Source organism: Triticum aestivum, chromosome 2A (genome assembly GCF_018294505.1).
Source record: "Triticum aestivum cultivar Chinese Spring chromosome 2A, IWGSC CS RefSeq v2.1, whole genome shotgun sequence".
In the NCBI taxonomy this organism is placed as follows: domain Eukaryota; kingdom Viridiplantae; phylum Streptophyta; class Magnoliopsida; order Poales; family Poaceae; genus Triticum; species Triticum aestivum.
Window position 1 is genome coordinate 314034781 of NC_057797.1, and position 22693 is coordinate 314057473.

A 22693-nucleotide genomic window follows, 5' to 3' on the forward strand; every position below is an offset into this window, starting at 1 on the left:
GAGTAAAAATAATTCCTAACTCTCCGATATATATAATTCCTAAATGACTCAAAACATTTTTCTAGACTCAACAACGCCAGCGATTCGATCAAGCAGGGGGCTCCTAAGGTCGGGGAAGGCTCCGATTACCAACTTGTAACGCCCTCGATGCGGCTATATCTCCCACGTGTCGAAGCACGACTTAGAGGCATAACCGCATTGAAAGCAATGTCGCAATTGAGGTAATCTTCACAACAAACCATGTAATACAATAAGGGAAAAGGATACATAGTTGGCTTACACTCGCCACATCACACAAATACATAAATAACATTACATTCATCCAAATACACTCAAGGTCTGACTACGGAACCAAAATCAAGATAAACCACAAATGCAACATAGTCCCCAATCGCCACAACTAGGCACCACTATTAATCATCTGGGAAAGACACGTAGTAACGCCGAGAGTCTTCATCGAACTCCCACTTGAGCTCGATCATATCATCTAGAGAGGTATCATCGGTCCCTGCATCTGGTTTTGGAAGGAATCTGTGAGTCACGGGGACTCAACAATCTCACACCCTCGCGATCAAGACTATTTAAGCTTATGGGAAGGGTAAAAGTATGATGTGGAGCTGCAGCAAGCGACTAGCATATATGGTGGCTAACATACGCAAAAGAGAGCGAGAAGAGAAGACAAAGGCACGGTCGATGAACTATGATCAAGAAGTGATCCTAGAACAACCTACGTCAAGCATTACTCCAACACCGTGTTCACTTCCCGGGCTCCGTTGAGAGGAGACCATCACGGTTACACACATGGTTGATGCATTTTAATTAAGTTAAGCTTCAGGTTATCTACAACCGGACATTAACAAATTCCCATCTGCCCATAACCGCGGGCCCGACTTTTGAAAGTTCAAATCACTGCATGGGAGTCCCAACTTAGCCCATCACAAGCTCTCACGGTATATGAAGGATATTCCTTCTCCCAAGACAATCCGATCAGATTTGGCATCCCGGTTACAAGACATCCTCGACAATGGTAAAACAAGTCCAGCAACACCGCCCGTATGTGCCGACAAATCCCGATAGGAGCTGCACATATCTCGTTCTCAGGGCACACTCAGATGAGCGCTCCGTACAACTAAAACCAAACCTCGAGTTTCCTCGAGGGGGCGCTGCAAAGGGCTCTAGTTTGGACCAACACTCAGAAGAGCACTGGCCCAGGGGGTTTAATAAAGATGACCCTTGGGCAGGCCTACCCAAGGGAAAGAAAAGGCTAGGTGGCAAATGGTAAAACCAATGTTGGGCATTGCTGGAAGAGTTTTATTCGAGGCAAACTGTCAAGGGGTTCCCATTATAACCCAACCGTGTAAGGAACACAAAATCCGGGAACATAATACCGATATGACGGAAACCAGGGCGGCAAGAGTGGAACAAAACACCAGGCATAAGGCCGAGCCTTCCACACTTTACCAAGTATATAGATGCATTAATTAAATAAGAGATATTGTGATATCCCAACAAATATCCATGTTCTAACATGGAACAAACTCTATTCTTCACCTGCAACTAGCAACGCTATAAGAGGGGCTGAGCAAAGCGGTAACATAGCCAAACAACGGTTTGCTAGGACAAGGTGGGTTAGAGGTTTGACATGGCAATATGGGAGGCATGATAAGGAAGTGGTAGGTATCGTAGCATAGGCATAGCAAAAGAGCGAGCATCTAGCAAGCAAAGATAGAAGTGATTTCGAGGGTATGGTCATCTTGCCTGAAATCCCGCAAGGAAGAAGAACGAGTCCATGAAGAAGACAAACGGACGTAGTCGAATGGGTCCTCATAAACGCGACGTTATCAGAACCAACCCGAAGAAGCAACACCGGAAAGAAGCACACAACATAGTAAACAAGCAACACATGAACATGGCATGATATGCGGGATGCGGTATGTGATGCATATGCATGATTTGGAAAGGAATGATTGAACCTGACATCAACTGGTAAATCTAAGAGTGCCACTGGAAAGGGGAGTGGATTTCGGTAGAAATCGATATAAAGATCGCCGGAATCGGATGCACGGTTTGGAAATGGCAAGCAAAACAAATATGGCACCGGTCTGCGATTAACAGCACGAGACCATCTAAATGCATCAAGATAAATAAGCTACTGCACTCAAACATAACAGAAAAATACATGGCAGGGATCCACTCAAGATGCTTGACAAAAGATGAACACTGAGCTATGGCTAATTCACTCATTAATTGGTTCAAACAAGCATGGAAAAAGTGCAAATGATAACAGGTTTTAGACTTAGTAAAATTAGCAGCATGTCAGGAATTTAACATCAGGATGCAATGTTTAGAGCAAGATAACTATATGCTACAGGCACTTATCATGGCAAATAAAGACATGACACGAAGCTACTCAATGCATACAACACAAGTCCCTTAGTGACCATGAGCCAAAAGGGATCAGAAAATACAAGTGCAAGCATGTGAACATAGCAATTAACAAAAACAGATTCAGACTTGGTGAAAAACTGGAGCATGGCAAAACAGATAACGAGTAGGCATGTTTACGAGCTCGATGCACTCACTACGAGGCATTGCATGACAAACTAAGCATACACCCAGCAGGTAGACATGGCATAGAAGCTATACATGGCAAAAACAACAATATAGCATGCACGTATCAACTACAACAAGCTTCGCAAAATTGCTAAACATGTTAACAATCTACCAGGAACATTTTATAGCAAAATTAGAGCTCGATTGACTCAAGCTAGGGTGCTCCATAATTGCAAACAAAGACATGGATGGATTGAGCACAAAATTATCTACAAAACATCCTTACTAATCATGCTCAAAAGAGGCATAGATCTCTCGGTAGCAACATGAACACATGGCATAAAAATAATAACAGGACAAAGACTTAGAATATTTCAAGTCCCTGAAATCAACAACATTAAGTAAGCTACTTTGCATGCTTGTGCTAGTCACCACAGCGATCACAAAAATACATGGCATACACCCCTGTAAATATGGCATGGCATACTTCAAAACACATGTAGAGCTCAGGATCATAGCATGCACACATTAATGATGGCAAAAATGACAAAAGTGCATATGCTGATACGGATCTAAAACTAACCTCGCATGGCCCTCTTCCAACATCATTTCGGGCATCAAGATGAGCTCAAATGAAAATGATGCATTGAGATGAAATGGAGTACTCGTCGAGACGAACATTTCCATATGCTACATGCGCAAAACGGAGCCACGGATGCAGAGTTATGACATGATGAAAATGCCCAAAATACTGGGGACTTAGCAGATTTTTAGGCGAACGAGACAGCTAAAGTACGCACTGAGCGATGGATAGAGGAGTCTCGCTCACCCTATGGCTTGGGCCAGATCTAGAGAGGAGGCAGGCGGGCCGGGTGGATCTGGGCTGGATCTGGCCTACGAGGCCCACGCGGAGGGTCAACGCGACCGTCGTCGTCTCCCTCGATCCCGATCGGATCGGCGAGGCAGGGGCGGCGACGGCGGGTCCGACCGGTGAGGCGAGGCGGCGAAGGAGGGGGCTGTGCCGGCGTGGGGCCAAGGCGACGGGCACGGAAGTAAAGGCGCAGTGGGTGGCGGGTTTCGGCGACTTGCTGACCGGCGATGGGACGTCGAGGAGGCCGAGGAGCTCCTACTCCGGCGAGGAAGAATGGCGGCGGGGCTGCACGGTGTCGAACGCCGGCGAGTTCGGCGGCGAGCGCGGTGGTCGGCGCCGGGCGAAGGGCGGCAGCGGGGCGCCGGAGAGGTGACAGACGTGCGGCGGTGGCGACCGGGCCCGTGATGGGCTCCGCGGGCCGGCGCGGTGGAGGAGAGTGGTGGTGACAGGTGGCGCAAGGGGAGTGGTCGAGCGGGGCGGCATCGCTGATGTGGCACGCCCTCATTGGGCGGAGTGAGGTGGCGGCGGGATGGACGCGTCCGGCGGCGGGACAGATATGTCAGGCGGCATGCGGGGTAATTTTTAGGGTTTCATCTGCACGAATTTTTTGGTGGGGATCACACACATATATATATAGGTAGAGGGAGCTAGGAGAATCCAAATGAGGTGTGGTTTTAGGCCACGCTATCGTGATCAAACGGCCTAGGTGATAGAAGGGGTTTAGGTGGGTATTGGGCCGCTTTGGAGGGGTGTTGGGCTGCAACACACACAAGGCCTTTTTGGTACCCTCGGTTAACCGTTGGAGTATCAAACGAAGTCCAAATGGTACGAAACTTGACAGGCGGTCTACCAATAGTAAACTAAGGCCGCATGACAAGTCTCGGTCCAATCCGAGAACGTTTAACACCCGCACACAAGAAGAGGTAGAAAGGGACACCAGATGACATAGGAGCGCCGGATTGCTAAACGGACAACGGGGAAAATACTCAGATGCATGAGACGAACACGTATGCAAATGAAATGCACATGATGACATGATATGGAATGCATGGCACGCAAGCAATGAGAAGGCAACAACAGCGAATAACTGGAGGACCCCTGGCACATCGGTCTCGGGGCGTTACAACACTCCACCACTACGAGAGGATCTCGTCCCGAGATCTAGAATGTTGCTGGAAGGAAAACAGAAGAGAAAGAGAAGAGGTAAAACTAAGTTGCTTCTTTGACCAATTAGTGAAACCAAAGAACCATGAAAAGGTTAAGCCATTTCGAGAAAAGAATACAACGGAGATGAACGAAGTTGAAAACACTCCGTTAGAAAAGAGGAACAAAGAAGAACAACTTCGAGCAGCACTTCGATTGAAAAGAAAAGGAATTGAATAAGAACTTGATAAGATGAGAAGATACTTGATGAAATCACAACACTTTGCCTCCGGAACTATTGAATGAATGGAACAAGGGGTAAGAAAGATCTCAGATAGCACTCCGATTGAAAAGAGGTGCAAGGCTTGATAAGGCGAAAAGAACTTGAGCAAAAGGGCACAACACTCCGGTTAAATGGATAAGCACGAAAAGAACAAGATCTTCACAACTTGAGATGGAGAGAGTAGAGCGAAACACCACAATACCTTCGGAACAATTGTAGGGATGGAGTTAAAAGAACGGAGGAGAAAAACAACATCTTCTACCTCAAATGAGCTTGAAAAGCATATTTAGGAGAAGGGTCGAACGTAGTTGTTGGAAACCCAACAACGAAAAGGAAACGCTTGATGTGGGCTTATGGAAGACATCTCAAAATTATGAGGTGACAACTTACCACTCACAGAAAAGATTTGATTGGATTGATATCAACAAGGAGACGAGAAAACTATTTCACCGGGAGGATAAAAGAAGAACTTGGATCATTTATAAGCACCATAGATAGCAACAATCCTTAGGGAAGGATTTAGGTGAAATATAACGCAAGATAATTCCAATGAAGAGGTTGATGGATTTAAAATATCTCATTCTTGATAACTTGTGAATCACGAAGCACGAAGGGAAATTATCAAGAATGACGTAACACCACCTCAAAAGATATGCATGAAAGAATTGCACTCCGGATTGCAAGATGAAGAAAACTTGAGCTCCTTAGAAAAGAATCTGGATTAAAACTTCGAGAAGAAATTACATCCTTTATGAACCATCATGTAGAGCCTCCATGAAGAACTCCCGTAATAAAGAATGATCAACCGAAAGGAAAAGAGAAGTTGAAAACACAAGGTGAATCCTTGCAATGATTGGATGAAGCTTTGTGATGAGATAAAGTGGAAACTTGGAACTCCGGAAGAAAAGACAAAGCATCTCAAACCAGGAATGTAGTATAATGAACCACTCCGGAATAAAGAGGGAGCTAGGAGAGTCCAAATGAGGTGTGGTTTTCGGCCACGCGATCGTGATCGAACGGCCTAGGTGATAGAAGGGGTTTAGGTGGGTTTTGGGCCACTTTGGAGGGGTGTTGGGCTGCAACACACACGAGGCCTTTTCGGTCCCTCGGTTAACCGTTGGAGTATCAAACTAAGTCCAAATGGTACGGAACTTGACAGGAGGTCTACCAGTAGTAAACCAAGGCCGCATGACAAGTCTCGGTCCAATCCGAGAATGTTGAACACCCGCACACGAAAAGAGGTAGAAAGGGACACCGGATGACATAGGAGTGCCGGATTGCTAAACAGACAACGGGGAAAATGCTCGAATGCATGAGACGAACACGTATGCAAATGAAATGCACATGATGACATGATATGGAATGCATGGCACGCAAGCAATGACAAGGCAACAACAGCGAATAACTGGAGGACACCTGGCACATTGGTCTCCGGGCATTACACCCGAGCAGGGGGTATTCCTGGAAGTTCTTCTGGAAAGACGTCTTGGAAGTCATGAACGACTGAAATCTTTTCAATTCCCTCAAGAGGTGCTGCGTTCAACGCATTCAAGACATAAAGTCATGCTTCAACGTTTTGAACAATCTGAGCATGGTAGCTTACTATCTCATCGGAAGGATGTAGGATATGAACGACTTTGGTGGCACAAACGATAGAGGCAGTATGTGCTTTCAACCATTCCATTCACAGAATGAGGTCAATATTGGAAGACTCCAGAATAATGGGAGAAACAAGGAATTCCAACCCTTCAATCTCAACGGGAATGTCACGACCAATCATGGTAGTTTGACATCAGACCGCAGGGGTGCGTACCACTATTGGAGTGTTCATGGGCTCGCATCAAATGTCGTGTGCGTATGCAAAATTTTCTGACATGAATGAATGCGTTGTTCCTGAATCGAATAAAATAGAAGCCATTACTGAGTTAACAAGAAGAGTACCCATCACAGTGGTAGGCTGGTCTTGAGCTTCATTCAGATCAACATGATTAGCCTGACCACAACCATAAGGTTTGGCATTGTTGTTATGGGGCTGATTGTTACGGCCAGTTAAAGGCATAGCTAGCTGGTTCTTTTTCTGATTGCACTATTTGGCAAGGTGACCTGGACGGCCACATCTGAAGCACATAACATCATTAGGATTTGGAGCAGGAGCTTGGGGTGGTACATCTCGAAGACTCTGCCTCTGCGGTGGAGGAGGTAGACGAGGTGCGGCATAGAACTGTCTTGGTGCAGGTGAAGTTGGATGATACATGCTGTGGGGAATCCATATCCGATGCTTCTACGCTGACGGGCCCAAAGACGAGTCAGCATCATGGCTGCGCCTGAGGGATCCCTGGTGTTCTTGAAGACCAGTGTCAACCTGAATAGCCTTGTTCACCAAGGTAGCAAAGTCGGCAAAGTGATGAACGAGCAGTGCTAGCTTGATATCAGGGTGAAGTCCATCATGGAACTTTTCTTGCTTACGAGCATCAGTTGCAATGTCTTCTTCAGCACAACGTGACAAGTCCAAATATTCCTGCCGATAAGCATCTACAGACTTGTTGCCTTGGGTGAGGTTGCGGAACTCGCGCTTCTTCCTGTCCATGATTCCCCGAGGAATGAAGCAGGCACGGAAGGAAGCTTGGAAATTCAGCCAAGTGATGACTGTTCCGGTAGGCCGTGTACGCCTGTGGTTGTCCCACCATTAAGCAGCGGGACTCTTGAGGAAGAAGGATGCAAAGGTGACATAGCTAGCAGGGGCTACATCAGCAGACTCCATCTCATAGGTGATATGATGGAGCCAATCATCAGCATCGAGTGGCTGTGTTCAGCTGCGGTAGATAGTTGGGTTGAGGCGCATGAAATCCTGCAGAGTTACTAGGGTTGGCTGTTGATTCATGTTGGGGCGAGGAAACTGAGCCATCATTCCTTCCATGAATTTACGATTCAGCTCAAACTGTTGCATCATTCTAGCAAAGAATTCGGGCGGTGGTGGATCGTTGGCACCACGGCCATGACCAGCAGGTCTAACCATCTTGCTAACATGTAACAGGGGTAGTTCAGCATCGAGGATCTGTAAAGACAAAGGATTGTTCATGATGAAACATGATTAGTGAAAGAGGTATGATGGATACCACATAGTAGTCAACACGACAGTGTGTGTACTATTCAGAATACTATTCTAAGGAATAACTATAGCTTATCCAACTTTGGGGTGAATGTGGTTACGGGATCCTAATGTTAGAGTTAGTAAATTTGCTTAACCCGAATGGAAGAGAGATCAGAATCCCAGAGTAAAGATCAAGGAGTAAAAGATCCTAATACCACCCAATGGCGACGTGGGCCAGTAAGCCACATGACGACCATGTAAGTAAATCAGGTTTTTCATAGACTAGACTCAACTTCGGCCAAGGAGTTGGAAAGGGGGCTACCTACAGGCAGTCGGCTCTGATACCAACTTGTGACGCCCCCGACTCAATCATACACTAATCATACACGCAAATGTGTCCGATCAAGATCAGGGACTCACAGGAAGATATCACAACACAACTCTAGACACAAATTAAAATAATATAAGCTTTATGTTACAAGCCAGGGGCCTCGAGGGCTCGAATACATAAGCTCGAATACACAAGAGTGAGGGGAAGCAATAATATCTGAGTACATACATGACTTAAACAAGTCGGCCTTAAGAAGGCTAGCACAAAAGCAACTACGATCGAAAAGGCAAGGCCTCCTGCCTGGGAGCCTCCTAACTACTCTAGGTCGTCAGCGACTGTCACGTAGTAGTAGGCACCCTCGGGGGAGTAGTAGTCATCACTGTTGTCGCCTAACTCCTGGGATCCATCATCTGGTCGCAACAATCGGGTATGGGGGAAAAAGAGGTAGTAAAGCAACCGTGAGTACTCATCCAAAGTACTCGCAAGACTTACATCAGATCTGAACTAAGTATGCATCTGTATCAAAGGAATGGGTTGTATCTATGGACTAAACTGCAGAATGCCATAAGAGAAGGGGAAAGCCTGGCCTATCAAAGACTAGCATCTTCAAGCAGCTCTAAGAATCTTGCAGCATTAGAAGAGATAAGAGTGGCATATTATAATATCAGTAAGTATGTTGTAACATTGCCCAAAGATCACTTCCTCGACTCCCTGCGAGGAAACAATCCCGGAGCCAACATATCCATTACATGCCTCAGCATCCAGTTCTAGTTGTATCGATCGGGATACAACTCCAAGCTTTCGTTACCGTGGAGACGGCTATTCGAATAGATAGAATATTTCCCTGCAGGGGTGCACCAACTTACCCAACACGCTTGATCAACTCCGTCCGGACACACCACCAGGTCATGACCAGCCTCGGCGGATCAACACACCGTGGTCCTACCTAGGCTCAACAGAGAGGCGAGCACGCCGGTCTACATCCTAAATGCGAAGGGGTGATGGTCCATCGCCCTTTGCAATCCTGCACGCTGCGTACGCGGCCGGTGAGCAGACCTAGCCTCCCTTATACAAGGCGAGGCGTTCCAGTCCAACCCAGTGTGCGCCGCTCCATCGCTGACGTTTGTTGAGCTTTTGTCTGATACATACGACGCAGAGTGCCCATACTTATTCCCACATGGTGGTTAGTGCGAAAAAGGCCATAGGCCTACTCGGATCAAATATCCAAACCGTTAGTGTCTTGTAGTGCGGTAATGATCAATGATCCATGATATGTGGTCCCGTCGCCCCATCTCACGGACTTGTGGCAAGGGCTAAGAATGCCCGGCCATGCCGCGTGGAAAACTGGCGGGTATTCTCCAGACCAACCCGACTTCACATCACTTGTGGGTACCTCTCAGGGCCGACCCGATGTCAAGGAGGAATCACCCTCGATGACCATGACCGAATAGCTACACTATATGGTTAACATCAGAAGTGATGATGAGGTATCACCCTCAGCACTCGATAGTAACACTGCAAAGTCGTACAACTAAGGGGGGGGGTGATGTGCGGTGTCGGGGCCTGGACGTCGACAACGTTGATCGAGTCATCAAACATAAAGCGGGGCAACTGGGACAAGGTGGGGGTCACTGATGGATCTCTAACCAACCTATACTAAGGAGTTTAGAGTAAGCAGGTAAGGTATAAAAGCAGGTAAGAAAAACAGGCTATGCATCAGAATAGGATCATACAAAAAGCAGTAGCAGTTCTAATGCAAGCATGCGAGGGAAAGAAATGGGCGATATTGGAATGCTGAAGGGGGGTTTGCTTGCCTGGATGCTTTGCCGCAAAAGAAGGGTCATCGGCGAGGTAGTCGATCACAAGGGCATCATCGGTCTCGGGGTCTACCGGAGAGAAGAGGGGGAAGAAACAGTAAATACAGAGCAAACAGATGCATCACTAAGCGTGACATGACGATAGGTAGAGCTAGGGTTGACCTAACATAGTGATACATGCTGTAGACGGAGGGGGAAAACATCCGAGGATGATTTCCCAACGTTAGACGGATTTTGGAGAGAAAAAAGAGAGGGGATAGTTCCATATTCAGAATGCTAGGGGCATGTGACAGATGAACGGACCGTGTATTCGGATTCGTTGGATTTTTTGAGCAACTTTCATGTAGAAAACATTTTCTTCCGAGATACGGTTTATTTTTCTATGATTTTCTAAAGATTTGAACATTTTCTGGAATTATTTAAATTAACAGAAATTCATTATGACGTCAGCAGAGACTCCCTGACCAGGGTCAAACCTGACCTGTGGGTCAAGTGGGACCCACATGTCAGCCAATGTTAGTCTAATAGTAATTTAAACTAAACTAACAGGCTAATTAGAGGGGTGGGCCAATGGTGTCAGTGACTAAATAATGATTAAAACTAATTAACAGATTAATTAACATATTTATTTTATTTATAAAATGTTTTAAACAAGTGGGGCCCACACGTTAGTCTCACTGGGCAACCCACTCAGCAGTTGACAAGGTGAACCCAGTCAACTGGGGCACCCGGGCCCACTGTCAGCGGCCTAGGGGCGGGGCCCACTATGCCATGTTGGCGTCAGGGCCGGAGAGAGCTCCCGCAACCAAATCCGTGACGGAGCATTGTGGGACTTCGCCGGAAAAACGCTATGGGGCACGGTGAGAGGTGCGGCTAGGCACGTTTGATCGGGCATTCGACGCCGCATCCATCTAAAGTGGCGGCGCGGCCCGTAACGGGCTAGAACGACGACGTCGAGAGGCGGGGCGGTTGCCAGAGATCGGGCAGTGATGGAAATGGAGCTAGAGGGCACATGCAGGCTCGGTCGCGAGCTTGTTGTGCTCCTGGGAGAACCAGGAGCACGGCAGAGGCCTTAGGCGAGCGTGACAAGAACCATGGCCACGATGGCGAGCTCTTGGCAATGGCGACGAGGTAGCTACGGTGCGCGAGGGGTCAATGAAGAGGAGCAAGGGACGGAGAAGCTCACCGTGTGGCTCACACATAGGCCTGTGACTGTTTAGGAGCTATAGAGGTGGTGTCGGAGACGAAGGAGGCAACGGCGATTGGAGATGGGGAACGGAGGATTCCCGGTGCTGCAGTGCCTCCAGGCTCCAGCTGCGACCACCAAACATCAAGGAAGATGATGACGAAGACGACGGACGGGTCGACAAAGCGATGCGGTCGCTGTGGCCATGGAGACGACTGAGGCACGGCGGCGACCTCCTCGGCCTCCTCTCCAAAACAAAGGAGAGGGAGAGAGAGAGGACGAGGGGGGAATGTGACGCCCCGAGACCGATCCGCCAGGTGTCTTCCAGCTATTCGCTGTTGTTGCCATGTCATTTGTTTGCATGTTGCATTTCATCATGTCATCATGTGCATTGCATCATCATGTTTTTGAAACTTGCTTCCGTCCGGGTCTCCCCGTTCCTTCCGTTGTCCGTTCTGAGCCCAGACACACTTGCACGCGCCCGTGGCACCTCCGAAATATTATTTTATAAGTGGTCGGAAAATGTTCTCGGAATTGGTTGAAAGTTGGCGTGCAGTGTTGTTATGTTGTCAGTAGAATGCCTGCCAAGTTTCATCGCATTCGCAGTTCGTTTGACGCCCCAACGTTTAACTATAGCGGCAATATAGTCGGTCTATCGTCGGGCGTTTTCGGTCTCCGAAAACTGTTGCCGGGCTTTCCCTCTCTTTCCTCCCTAGTCCGTCTACACAGGCCATCACCTACCACTAGGCCCAACCTAACCTCTCTCATCAGCCCGCGGCCCTCCTCGCGTGCGCGTCCGAAAGCTGTCCCGGACCCGACCCGGACAGTCGTTACCGTTGTGTCCAGATCATCCCCAAACATCTACAAAACATCTCCGTTTTGTTATTTGGGCTCCCTAACCTATTTATCCAAGACCGTTCAATTTCGATCGGATGATCCAAACTCCCTCCTTTCCTTATATATAAAGCAGCCCCTAACCTATTTTAGACTAACCCTAGAATCTAAACCATTGTCCCATCCACCCGACCCGCCGCCGCACTCCCACCAAATCCCCTCGGGATCCATCCCCAACCTACCAGGTTCCTCCTTCCTTGGGATCATGCCCGATCCAATCCAGACACACTGAACCATCCAGCTCCTCCATCCAATCAAGCCAGTCCATCACCGCAGTCTCCTACTCCTCCTGCCGATCTACCACGTCCACAACGACACCGCGCCTGAGCCCCGCTGCCTCCTCTGCTTCCTGAGCGCCACCGCAGGAATAGATGCAGGCCCCTTCCTCGTCCCCTTGTTCCGCCAAGCTGCCCGAGCGCGTCGCCTCACCGACTCCACTGTCGCTCCCTCCGGCGGCCTCGGTCGTCGGCATCCTCCCCACCAGCAGGAGCCCCACGACGACGCCATGGATGGCTGCAGCCCAAGCTCGCGTCCGTCACCGCAACAGAGTCACCACCGGAGTGCAGTCGCCCTTCCACCGCCGTTGAGCGCCACTACAGGAGGCAAGCTGCACGCCATGGCCTCCCCTACTCGCTGTTGCCGCTGCTCGCCTCGCCATTCAGATCAGGCCGGGAACCGCCTCCCTGACGGCCTCTTGTCCGGACCCTGCCACCGTCAGAACTCCAGAGCGCGACGCCAGGGACCTCCCCATCGCGCCATGTTCCTGCGCCCGCGGCCCCCTGCCTTGACCGCCTCCTGTTTGCCACGAGACGATGAGCGCCTCGAGCTTTGCCTGCCTCGTCTCCATCCGTCACCGGTTGCCTCCCCGACCCGCCGCTTCTCGCGCCCTGCCTCACGCCCGAGCGTCGCGAGCGAGCGCGAGCTCCTGTGCCTTCCGCCTCGTCCCGACCTCCTCCAACCATCGCCCTCTGCTTCGAGCTAGTGTCCGCGCCTTGATCTCCTTCAAGACCGGCCGGATCCATCTTCCTGCGCCTGGGCCCGCCCGTTCGCTCCATCCCGCTGCTCGCCGGAGACCCAGGCGTCCCCGTCGTCGCTGTTGACTGAGTGCGAGCTCGACCCCTGCCTTCTGTCGTGTCCTCGTTCGAGCGCTCGTGCACCGCCCTGCATTGACCGGTCCAGCGCCAGCGTGGACAAGTGCCATGTCGCCCGTGCGAGCCCTGCTCTGCTTCGCCGTGGGCTGCCAGATCCGCCCCGCTAGGCCTCCTCTTCGACGCTGGGCCTTAGCCCATGGGTGAGCTGCCCCAGCGCCCCTCTTTTTTTCCCTCCTGTTGGGCTAGCCAATTGCGGCCCATATAGTGTTTTTTTCCTCGGGACGAATTCAGCTATTTTCCCAGGTTTTGCTGTTTTGCAGAACAACCCGCATACTTCATGCATTTAATATCTCCACAACCATGCATCGGATTAAAATAAACTATATATGAAAAATGCTTAGAATCTTGTCTAGCTTCATAATATCCAACTTTCAACCATGTTTAAAATGTTTAAACTGCTGTTTGCATTAATTTGCTCTTATGCCATGCTAAAATGCTTTATCTCATAACTAAATAACCGTAGCTCCAAACTTAACAAACTTTATATGTAAATGGGGTAGAAAATTTCCTAGTTTAACATGGTGCACTCATCTTGCATGTTTAACAACTCTAAAATATGTATTAGGGCAGAAAAATACCAAATCTAATATATGCTCATGAGGATTTTTCCGGACTTGTTGCTTGTTGTTTCCGGCCTCATTTAAACTTCCCTAGTTAGTTAGTTTTATTATGCTTAATCTCTTGCCATGTTTAACAAATTTTAATATTGTTGGGTACGTAAACGAGAGAGAACTAAATAAGTCATGTGGTGTTTCGTCAATATGCAACTCGTTGCATATTGTGCTCCACTTAATTTGTGGGATTGTTTGTGCATTTTGCCATGCCATGCTTCATTAAACCGGACATGCATCAGACTTGATTGTGCATCATGCCATGTTTATGTGATGGTTGTTTTCCATGTTGCTTGCCTCTTTCCGGGTTTCTTCTCTCGTTAGCTTCGGTTTCGTTCCGGAGTTGTGAGGATTCGTTCGACTACGTCCGTTTATCTTCTTCATGGAATCGTTCTTCTTCCTTGCAGGATCTTAGGCAAGATGACCATACACTCGAAATCACTTCTATCTTTGCTTGCTAGTTACTTGATCTATTGCTATGCCGCGATACCTACCACTTGCTATATCATGCCTCCCATATTGCCAAGTCAGCGTCTAACCCACCTTTTCCCTAGCAAACCGTTGTTTGGCTATGTTACTGCTTTGCTCAGCCCCTCTTATAGAGCTGTTAGTTGTAGGTGAAGATGAAGTTTGTTCCATGTTTGGAACATGGATATGTTGGCATATAACAATATCTCTTATTTAAATAACGCATCTATATACTTGGTAAAGGGTGGAAGGCTCGGCCTTATGCCTGGTGTTTTGTTCCACTCTTGCCGCCCTAGTTTCCGTCATACCAGTGTTATGTTCCTTGATTTTGTGTTCCTTACATGGTTGGGTGTTATGGGAACCCCTTGAAAGTTCGCTTTGAATAAAACTCCTCGAGCAAAGCCCAACCTTGGTTTTACCTTTTGCCTCACCACCACCTACCCTTCCCTCGGGTCGGCCAGCCCGAGGGTCATCTTTACTTTAAGCCCCCCGGGCCAGTGCTTGTCTAAGTGTTGGTCCAAACCAAGTAGACTGCGGGGCCACCTCGGGGAAACTTGAGGTTTGGTTTTACTCGTAGGATGTATCATCCGGTGTTGCCCTGAGAACGATATACATGCGACTCCTATCGGGATTGTCGGCACATCGGGTGGCTTTGCTGGTCTTGTTTTACCATTGTCGAAATGTCTTTTAACCGGGATTCCGAGTCTGATTGGGTCTTCCTGGGAGAAGGAATATCCTTCATTGACCATGAGAGCTTGTAATGGGCTAAGTTGGGACACCCCTGCAGGTTTTTGAACTTTCGAAAGCCGTGCCCACGGTTATGGGCAGATGGGAATTTGTTAATGTTTGGTTGTAGAGAACTTGACACTTGACTTAATTAAAATACATCAACCACGTGTGTAGCCGTGATGGTCTCTTCTTGGCGGAGTCCGGGAAGTGAACACGGTCCTTGTGTTATGCTTGAACGTAAGTAGTTTCAGGATCACTTCTTGATCACTTCTAGTTCCCGACCTTTGTATTGCTTCTCTTCTCGCTCTCTTTTGCGTATGTTAGCCACCATAGGCTTAAATAGTCTTGATCTCGCGGGTGTGAGATTGCTAAGTCCTCGTGACTCACAGATACTTCCAAAACAGTTGCAGGTGCCGATGATACCAGTGCAGGTGACGCAACCGAGCTCATGTGGGAGCTCGATGAAGATCTTGGTCGTTGTTTTGTTTTGTTTCCTTTTGATCAGTAGTGGATCCCAGGTGGGATGATCGGGGATCTAGAATTAGGGGTGGTATTTCTTTATTTTGGTTCCGTAGTCGGACCTTGATTGTATTCTGGATAATGTATGATATTCATGTATTGTGTGAAGTGGCGATTGTAAGCCAACTCTTTATCCCTTTCTTATTCAGTACATGGGATGTGTAAAGATTACCCCTCTCGCGAGATGCCTACCATGCGGTTATGCCTCTAAGTCGTGCCCCGACATGTGGGAGATATAGCCGCATCGTGGGTGTTACAAGTTGGTAATCAGAGCCGTCCCCGACTTAGGAGCCCCCATCTTGATCGAATCGCTGACGTTGTTGAGTCTAGAAAAATATTTTGAGTCTTAGGATTATATATATCGGAGAGTAGGATTCTTTTTACTCCTCAGCATCTTTGTCGCTCTATTGAGGCCTCCTGACGTAGAGTTTTGACTCTTCTCTTCTCAAATTTCACGATTTTTTTAAGATCACGCGTTTATCTTGGAATCATTTCGATGGTTTTGTGACGAGAACATTGTTCTTGGTGCCTCCTGACATTTAGGGGTTGTGGCAGTGTCCCGGGGAGTTGAGCTCCGAGGTGTTGTCGTCACAATTTTATCGTTGCAGTTCTAGAATACCTGAGTTTCACCGACATCCAAAATCTCTTTTATGCAGTTGTTGGTGAGATAACCTCGATGCCACCCAGTACTGGGGCGGGAGTTCGGGAGTATTGCCATAACTCGTATAACGGATGCTTTTCGAAGGTTGAGGTAAATGATTTCCGAAGGTTTCTTGGTTATGTGTTGAAGGATGGATACAGGTGCATGTAGGAATTGTTAGTTTGGGTGAGATATTATGCTTCCCCTGTATCCCCAACACCCGATTGCATAACCAGAAAGTTTCGGGAGTTTATAAGTGGGAATTCAAGTATATCGTAGCATATCCTTCCAACAGACACAGGATACGACAGGGGTCTATCATATGTTTGTTTCCGACTTATTCTGCAAGCCAATCCTTTGTTTTTGTTTTGGTTTGTGGTATTCGAGTTGCTTCGAAGTCAAATGTTGATTCCATGCCTTTTCTAAGCGGTGTTCTCATATTTCTATGTGAATACAAATCCTTCATGATAATCGAGATTGTCATGTCAATCCTTTTCAACCGGCATGCTTCTTGTCAAGTGGATGCGATCATTACAACATCAGCAAGATCAAATCTCAGTTTTCCTCAACGTTGTTCGCTTCATCTGTTTCCAAGTTGCCTTTGTTTTCCCTCCCACCCACCCCTTTTTCTTCAAGGACTCATATATCTTAATCAAGTATCCATTTTATTCATGTGAACTTTATTCATTCTTTTCCTTCAATGTTCTTACCCGGTGATTCTCATGAAGATTCTAACGGAGCTTCAAGTTCATCATTCTTCGTTATTTTCCTTCTCCGGTGGTTCCAACTCAAGCCTTTCCGGGTTGATCGTATTCTTTTCCTCGTTTCAAATGCATTTTCCATGCCGTTGCACCTCTTAATTTCTCACCTCTCGCTGTTCATTTGTTCTGAAGTCCTGAAGATATCTCAGAAGATTCGCGTTTCCTTTGCTAATTTGTTTAAGCTATCTCGAGGTTGTTGGCTCATTGAAGCAACTTAATTCAACCGACGCAATCTCACTTTCAAGTAATCGTTCAATGGTGTTTCTTTTGAGTGGGCCCTAACCCACAGGTATTTTCCCAGGATCTTACCTGACTCTTCTAATCTTCCCAGAGTTACTCTCAAATTCATTTCAAAGTTGATGTAAGAATGAATTATCATCAGTCATATGTATTTCTCCAAGATCTGTCAAATTCTTTTCATCGTTGGCTCAACCTTTCTATTCGTCATCCCGAAGTGCCTCAACAATTCATGGTGGTGTATATCATCATCATTCTCAACATTTGAAGACCTAAGAAGAGTTTCTCTCAAATCTTGGTTCGTTCTCTCAGAGATGCGTGGTCCTAGCTTGATGCCATCCTCTCAAAATTGTTTTCGATTGTGAGAATTCTTTTCACCCATCTGGAGCAATTCCAGAGTCTTTTCAGTCTGTTTCTCCGGAGCCCATCATCTCAAAATTATTCATTCTCAGCTTTCAGCTCTCATTCTCTAAATCTTATTGCTGCATCGTTCAAATATCCTCTAATTAGTTCATGATCTCTTCGTTCTCATGTATTTAAATCCTAGCAAGCATCTTCGTTCATTTGCTAATTCTTCCTGGTGTTTCTTTATCTTTTCTACGTTCATTTTCAATTCTTACGGTGGTTCTTCCAAGATTCTTCTCCCTTCGTTTATCATATCAATTTATTCGTTGTTTCAACCCTTCCGGTGGTTCGTTGAAGACCTTCCCAAGTTGCGCTATATCTCTCCTCAATCGTTTTTCAAGAAGAATAAGTAGTATGCCAAATCCGTTGCTTGTCATCAATTTACTTGATGAAGGATAAGCATAATGTAATTCTTACTCTTGTTTTCTTTCAAGCGATTAATTCCTTATTCCGGAGGTTCATCAAAATTCTTTATTTCATTTGTTCATCTTTCTATCCGGAGTTCCAAGTTTTTTCTTGGTTATATCATCGCGAAGCTCCAACTAATCTTTGCAAGGCTTCAATCTTATTCTTTGCATCCTTCACTTCCTTTTGATCATTCTTTTATTACCGAAGTTCTTCATGGAGGCTCAAAATGATGGTTCATCAAGGATTTAATTCCTTCTCGAAGTGCTCATCGAGATTCTTTTCAGAGGAGCTCAAGTATTCTTCATCTTGCATTCCAAACTGCAATTATTTCTATCTTATCTTTTGAGGTGGTGTTATGTCATTTTTGACAATTTTCTTTCGTGTTTCACGATTCACTTGTTGTCAAGAATGAGGTATTTAAATCCATTAATCTCTTTGTTGGAATTATCTTGGGTTATATTTCACCTAAAGCTTTCCCAAAGGATTGTTGCTATTTATGGTGCTCATAAATGATCCAATTTCTTTATTTATCATCCCGGTGAAATAAGCTTCTTGTTTCCTTGTTGACATCTATCCAATCTATTGTTTTCGTTTGTGGCAGAATGTGACCTCAAGTTTTGAGATGTTTTCATAAGCCCAGAAAGAACTTATTGTTTTGTTGTTGATATTTCAACAATTCCGTTCAAGCCTTCTTCGTAGGGATATTTCTTTCAAATTCAATTGTGGGAGGAGTTGCCGTTTTCTTCACCATCCTTTTGTTCCGACGACCTACGTTCTATTCTTTCATCCAGAGGCATTGTGATGTTTCTCTTTTCTCTCATCTTCTCGAATGGTGAGGATCGTGTTCCTTTCATGCTTATCCAGTTAACTGGAGTGCCGTGCCCTCTATTCAAGTCCTCTCATCTTATCAAGTTTTCCATCCCTTCTCAACCGGAGTGCTGTTTGAAATTGTTCTTACCCCTTGTGCCATTCTTTCAATAATTTCGGAGGCAGTGTGTTGTTGATTTCATCAAGTATCTTATCATCTTGTCAAGTTCTTGTTAATTCCTTCCATTTTCAATCGGAGTGCTGCCCAAATTATATCATTCTTTTTCCCTCTCTATCTTGTTTTAACCGGAGTGTGGTCGTAATTGATCCTTATCGTTCCTTGTACTTCTCATTTCTACCGGAGTGCTTGCATGCACTTTTTGTCCATTGCAACCCTTTTCTTATGTCTTTCTACCTACAAGGTTCTAGTAATGTTCCTTGTTCCTCTTTTCTAACGGAGTGTTTCAACTTTGTTCATCTTTGTTGTATTCTATCTTTCTATTTGTTCAATCTCGCAAAGTTCTTTGGTTTCACTCGTTTGTCAAAGAAGCAACTTAGTTTTACCTCTTCCCCTTCATCTTCCGTTTCTCTCCGGTGCCATCCTAGATCTCGGGACGAGATCCTCTTATAGTGGTGGAGTGTTGTGACGCCTCGAGACCGATGCGCCAGGTGTCTTCCAGTTATTCGCTGTTGTTGCCATGTCATTTGTTTGAGTGTTGCCTTTCATCATGTCATCATGTGAATTGCGTCATCATGTTTTTGAAACTTGCTTCCGTCCGGGTCTCCCCGTTCCTTCCGTTGTCCGTTCTGAGCCCAGACACACTTGCACGCGCCCGTGGCACCTCCGAAATATTATTTTATAAGTGGTCGGAAAATGTTCTTGGAATGGGTTGAAAGTTGGCGTGCGGTGTTGTTATGTTGTCAATAGAACGCCTGCCAAGTTTCATCACATTCGAAGTTCGTTTGACGCCCCAACGTTTAACTATAGCGGCAATATAGTCGGTCTATCGTCGGGCGTTTTCGGTCTCCGAACACTGTTGTCGGGCTTTCCCTCTCTTTCCTCCCTAGTCCGTCTACACAAGCCATCACCTACCGCCAGGCCCAACCTAACCTCTCTCGTCAGCCCACCGCCCTCCTCGCACGCGCGTCCGAAAGCTGTCCCGGACCTGACCCGGGCAGTCGTTACCGTTGTGTCCGAATCATCCCCAAACATCTACAAAACATCTCCGTTTTGTTATTTGGGCTCCCTAACCTATTTATCCGAGACCGTCCGATTTCGATCGGATGATCCAAACTCCCTCCTTTCCTTATATATAAAGCAGCCCCTAACCTATTTTAGACTAACCCTAGAATCTAGCTCATTATCCCATCCACCCGACTCGCCGCCGCACTCCCACCAAATCCCCTCGGGATCCATCCCCAACCTACCAGGCTCCTCCTTCCATGGGATCATGCCCGATCCAATCCAGCCACACCGAACCATCCATCTCCTCCATCCAATGAAGCCAACCCATCACTGCAGTCTCCTACTCCTCCTGCCGAGCTACCACGTCCGCAGCGACGCCATGCCCGAGCCCCGCTGCCTCCTCTGCTTCCTGAGCGCCACCGCAGGAATAGATGCAGGCCCCTTCCTTGTCCCCTTATTCCGCCAAGCCACCCGAGCGCGTCGCCTCACCGACCCGACTGTCGCTCCCTTCGGCGGCCTCGCTCGTCAGCGTCCACACCACCAGAAGGAGCCTCACGACGACACCATGGATGGCTGCGGCCCGAGCTCGCGTCCGTCACTACAACAGAGTCACCACCGGAGCGCGATCGCCCTTCCACCGCCGTCGAGCGCCACTGCAGGAGGCAAGCTCCACGCCATGGCCTCCCCTGCTCGCCATTGCCACAGCTCGCCCCGCTGTCCAGATCAGGCCGGGAACCGCCTCCCCGCCGCCCTCTCGTCCGGACCCTGCCACCGTCAGATCTCCGGAGCGCAACGCCAGGGACCTCCCCATCGCGCCAAGTTCCTACGCCCGCGGCCCCCTGCCTTGACCGCCTCCTGTTCGTCAGGAGATGATGAGCGCCTCGAGCTTTGCCTGCCTCGTCTCCATCCATCGCCGGTTGCCTCCCCGACCCGCCGCTTCTCGCGCCCTGCCTCACGCCTGAGCGTCACGAGCGAGCGCGGGCTCCTGTGCCTTCCGCGTCGTCCCGACCTCCTCCAACCGTCGCCCTCTGCTTCGAGATGCCGTCCGTGCCTCGATGTCCTCCAAGACCGGCCGGATCCATCTTCTCGCGCTTGGGCCTGCCCGTCCGCTCCATCCCGCCGCTCGCCGGAGACCCAGGCGTCCCTGTGGTCGCCGTTGACTGCGTGCGAGCTCGACCCTTGCCTTCTGTCGCGTCCTCATTCGAGTGCTCGAGCACCGCCCCGCGTTGGCCGTTCGAGTGCCAGCATGGACAAGTGCCGCGTCGCCCATGCGAGCCCTACTCTGCTTCGCCGTGGGCCGCCAGATCCGCCCCGCTGGACCTCCTCTCCGACGCTGGGCCTTAGCCCATGGGTGAGCTGCCCCAGCGCCCCTCTTTTTTTCCCTCCTGTTGGGCTAGCCAATTGCGGCCCATATAGTGTTTTTTTCCTCGGGACGAATTCAGCTATTTTCCCAGGTTTTGCTGTTTTGCAGAACAACCCTCATACTTCATGCATTTAATATCTCCACAACCATGCATCGGATTAAAATAAACTATATATGAAAAATGCTTAGAATCTTGTCTAGCTTCATAAAATCCAACTTTCAACCATGTTTAAAATGCTTAAACTGTTGTTTGCATTAATTTGCTCCTATGCCATGCTAAAATGCTTTATTTCATAACTAAATAACCGTAGCTCCAAACTTAACAAACTTTATATGTAAATGGGGTAGAAAATTGCCTAGTTTAACATGGTGCACTCATCCTGCATGTTTAACAACTCTAAAATATGCTTTAGGGCAGAACAGCACCAAATCTAATATATGCTCATCAGGATTTTTCTGGACTTGTTGCTTGTTGTTTCCGGCCTCATTTAAACTTGCCTAGTTAGTTAGTCTTAATTATGCTTCATATCTTGCCATGTTTAACAACTTTTAATATTGTTGGGTACCTAAACAAGAGAGAACTAAATAAGTCATGTGGTGTTCCGTCAATATGCAACTCGTTGCATACTATGCTCCACTTAATTTGTAGGATTGTTTGTGCATTTTGCCATGTCATGCTTCATTAAACCGGGCATGCATCATACTTGATTGTGCATCATGCCATGTTTATGTGATGGTTGTTTACCATGTTGCTTGCTTCTTTCCGGGTTTCTTCTCTCGTTAGATTCATTTTGTTCTGGAGTTTTGAGGATTCGTTCGACTACGGCCGTTTATCTTCTTCATGGAATCGTTCTTCTTCTTTGCGGGATCTCAGGCAAGATGACCATACCCTTGAAATCACTTCTATCTTTGCTTGCTAGTTGCTCGATCTATTGCTATGCCGCAATACCTACCACTTGCTATATCATGCCTCCCATATTGCCATGTCAGCCTCTAACCCACCTTTTTCCTAGCAAACCGTTGTTTGGCTATGTTACCGCTTTGCTCAGCCCCTCTTATAGCATTGTTAGTTGCAGGTGAAGATGAAGTTTGTTCCATGTTTGGACCATGGATATGTTGGGATATCACAATATCTCTTATTTAATTAACACATCTATATACTTGGTAAAGGGTGGAAGGCTCTGCCTTATGCCTGGTGTTTCGTTCCACTCTTGCCGCCCTAGTTTCTATCATACCGGT

The 22693-nt window shown here is 47.5% G+C and overlaps 1 protein-coding gene across 1 annotated transcript; it reads left to right on the plus strand.

Moving 5' to 3' along the window:
- Positions 1–20267: 20267 nt before the first annotated feature.
- Positions 20268–22355, plus strand: LOC123185247 (uncharacterized). Its single transcript, XM_044597190.1, has 2 exons — positions 20268–21442; positions 22239–22355. Exons 1-2 carry the CDS (start codon positions 20357–20359, stop codon positions 22260–22262), a joined length of 1110 nt encoding a protein of 369 aa, XP_044453125.1. The 5' UTR covers positions 20268–20356; the 3' UTR covers positions 22263–22355.
- The last annotated feature ends 338 nt before the right edge of the window (positions 22356–22693 follow it).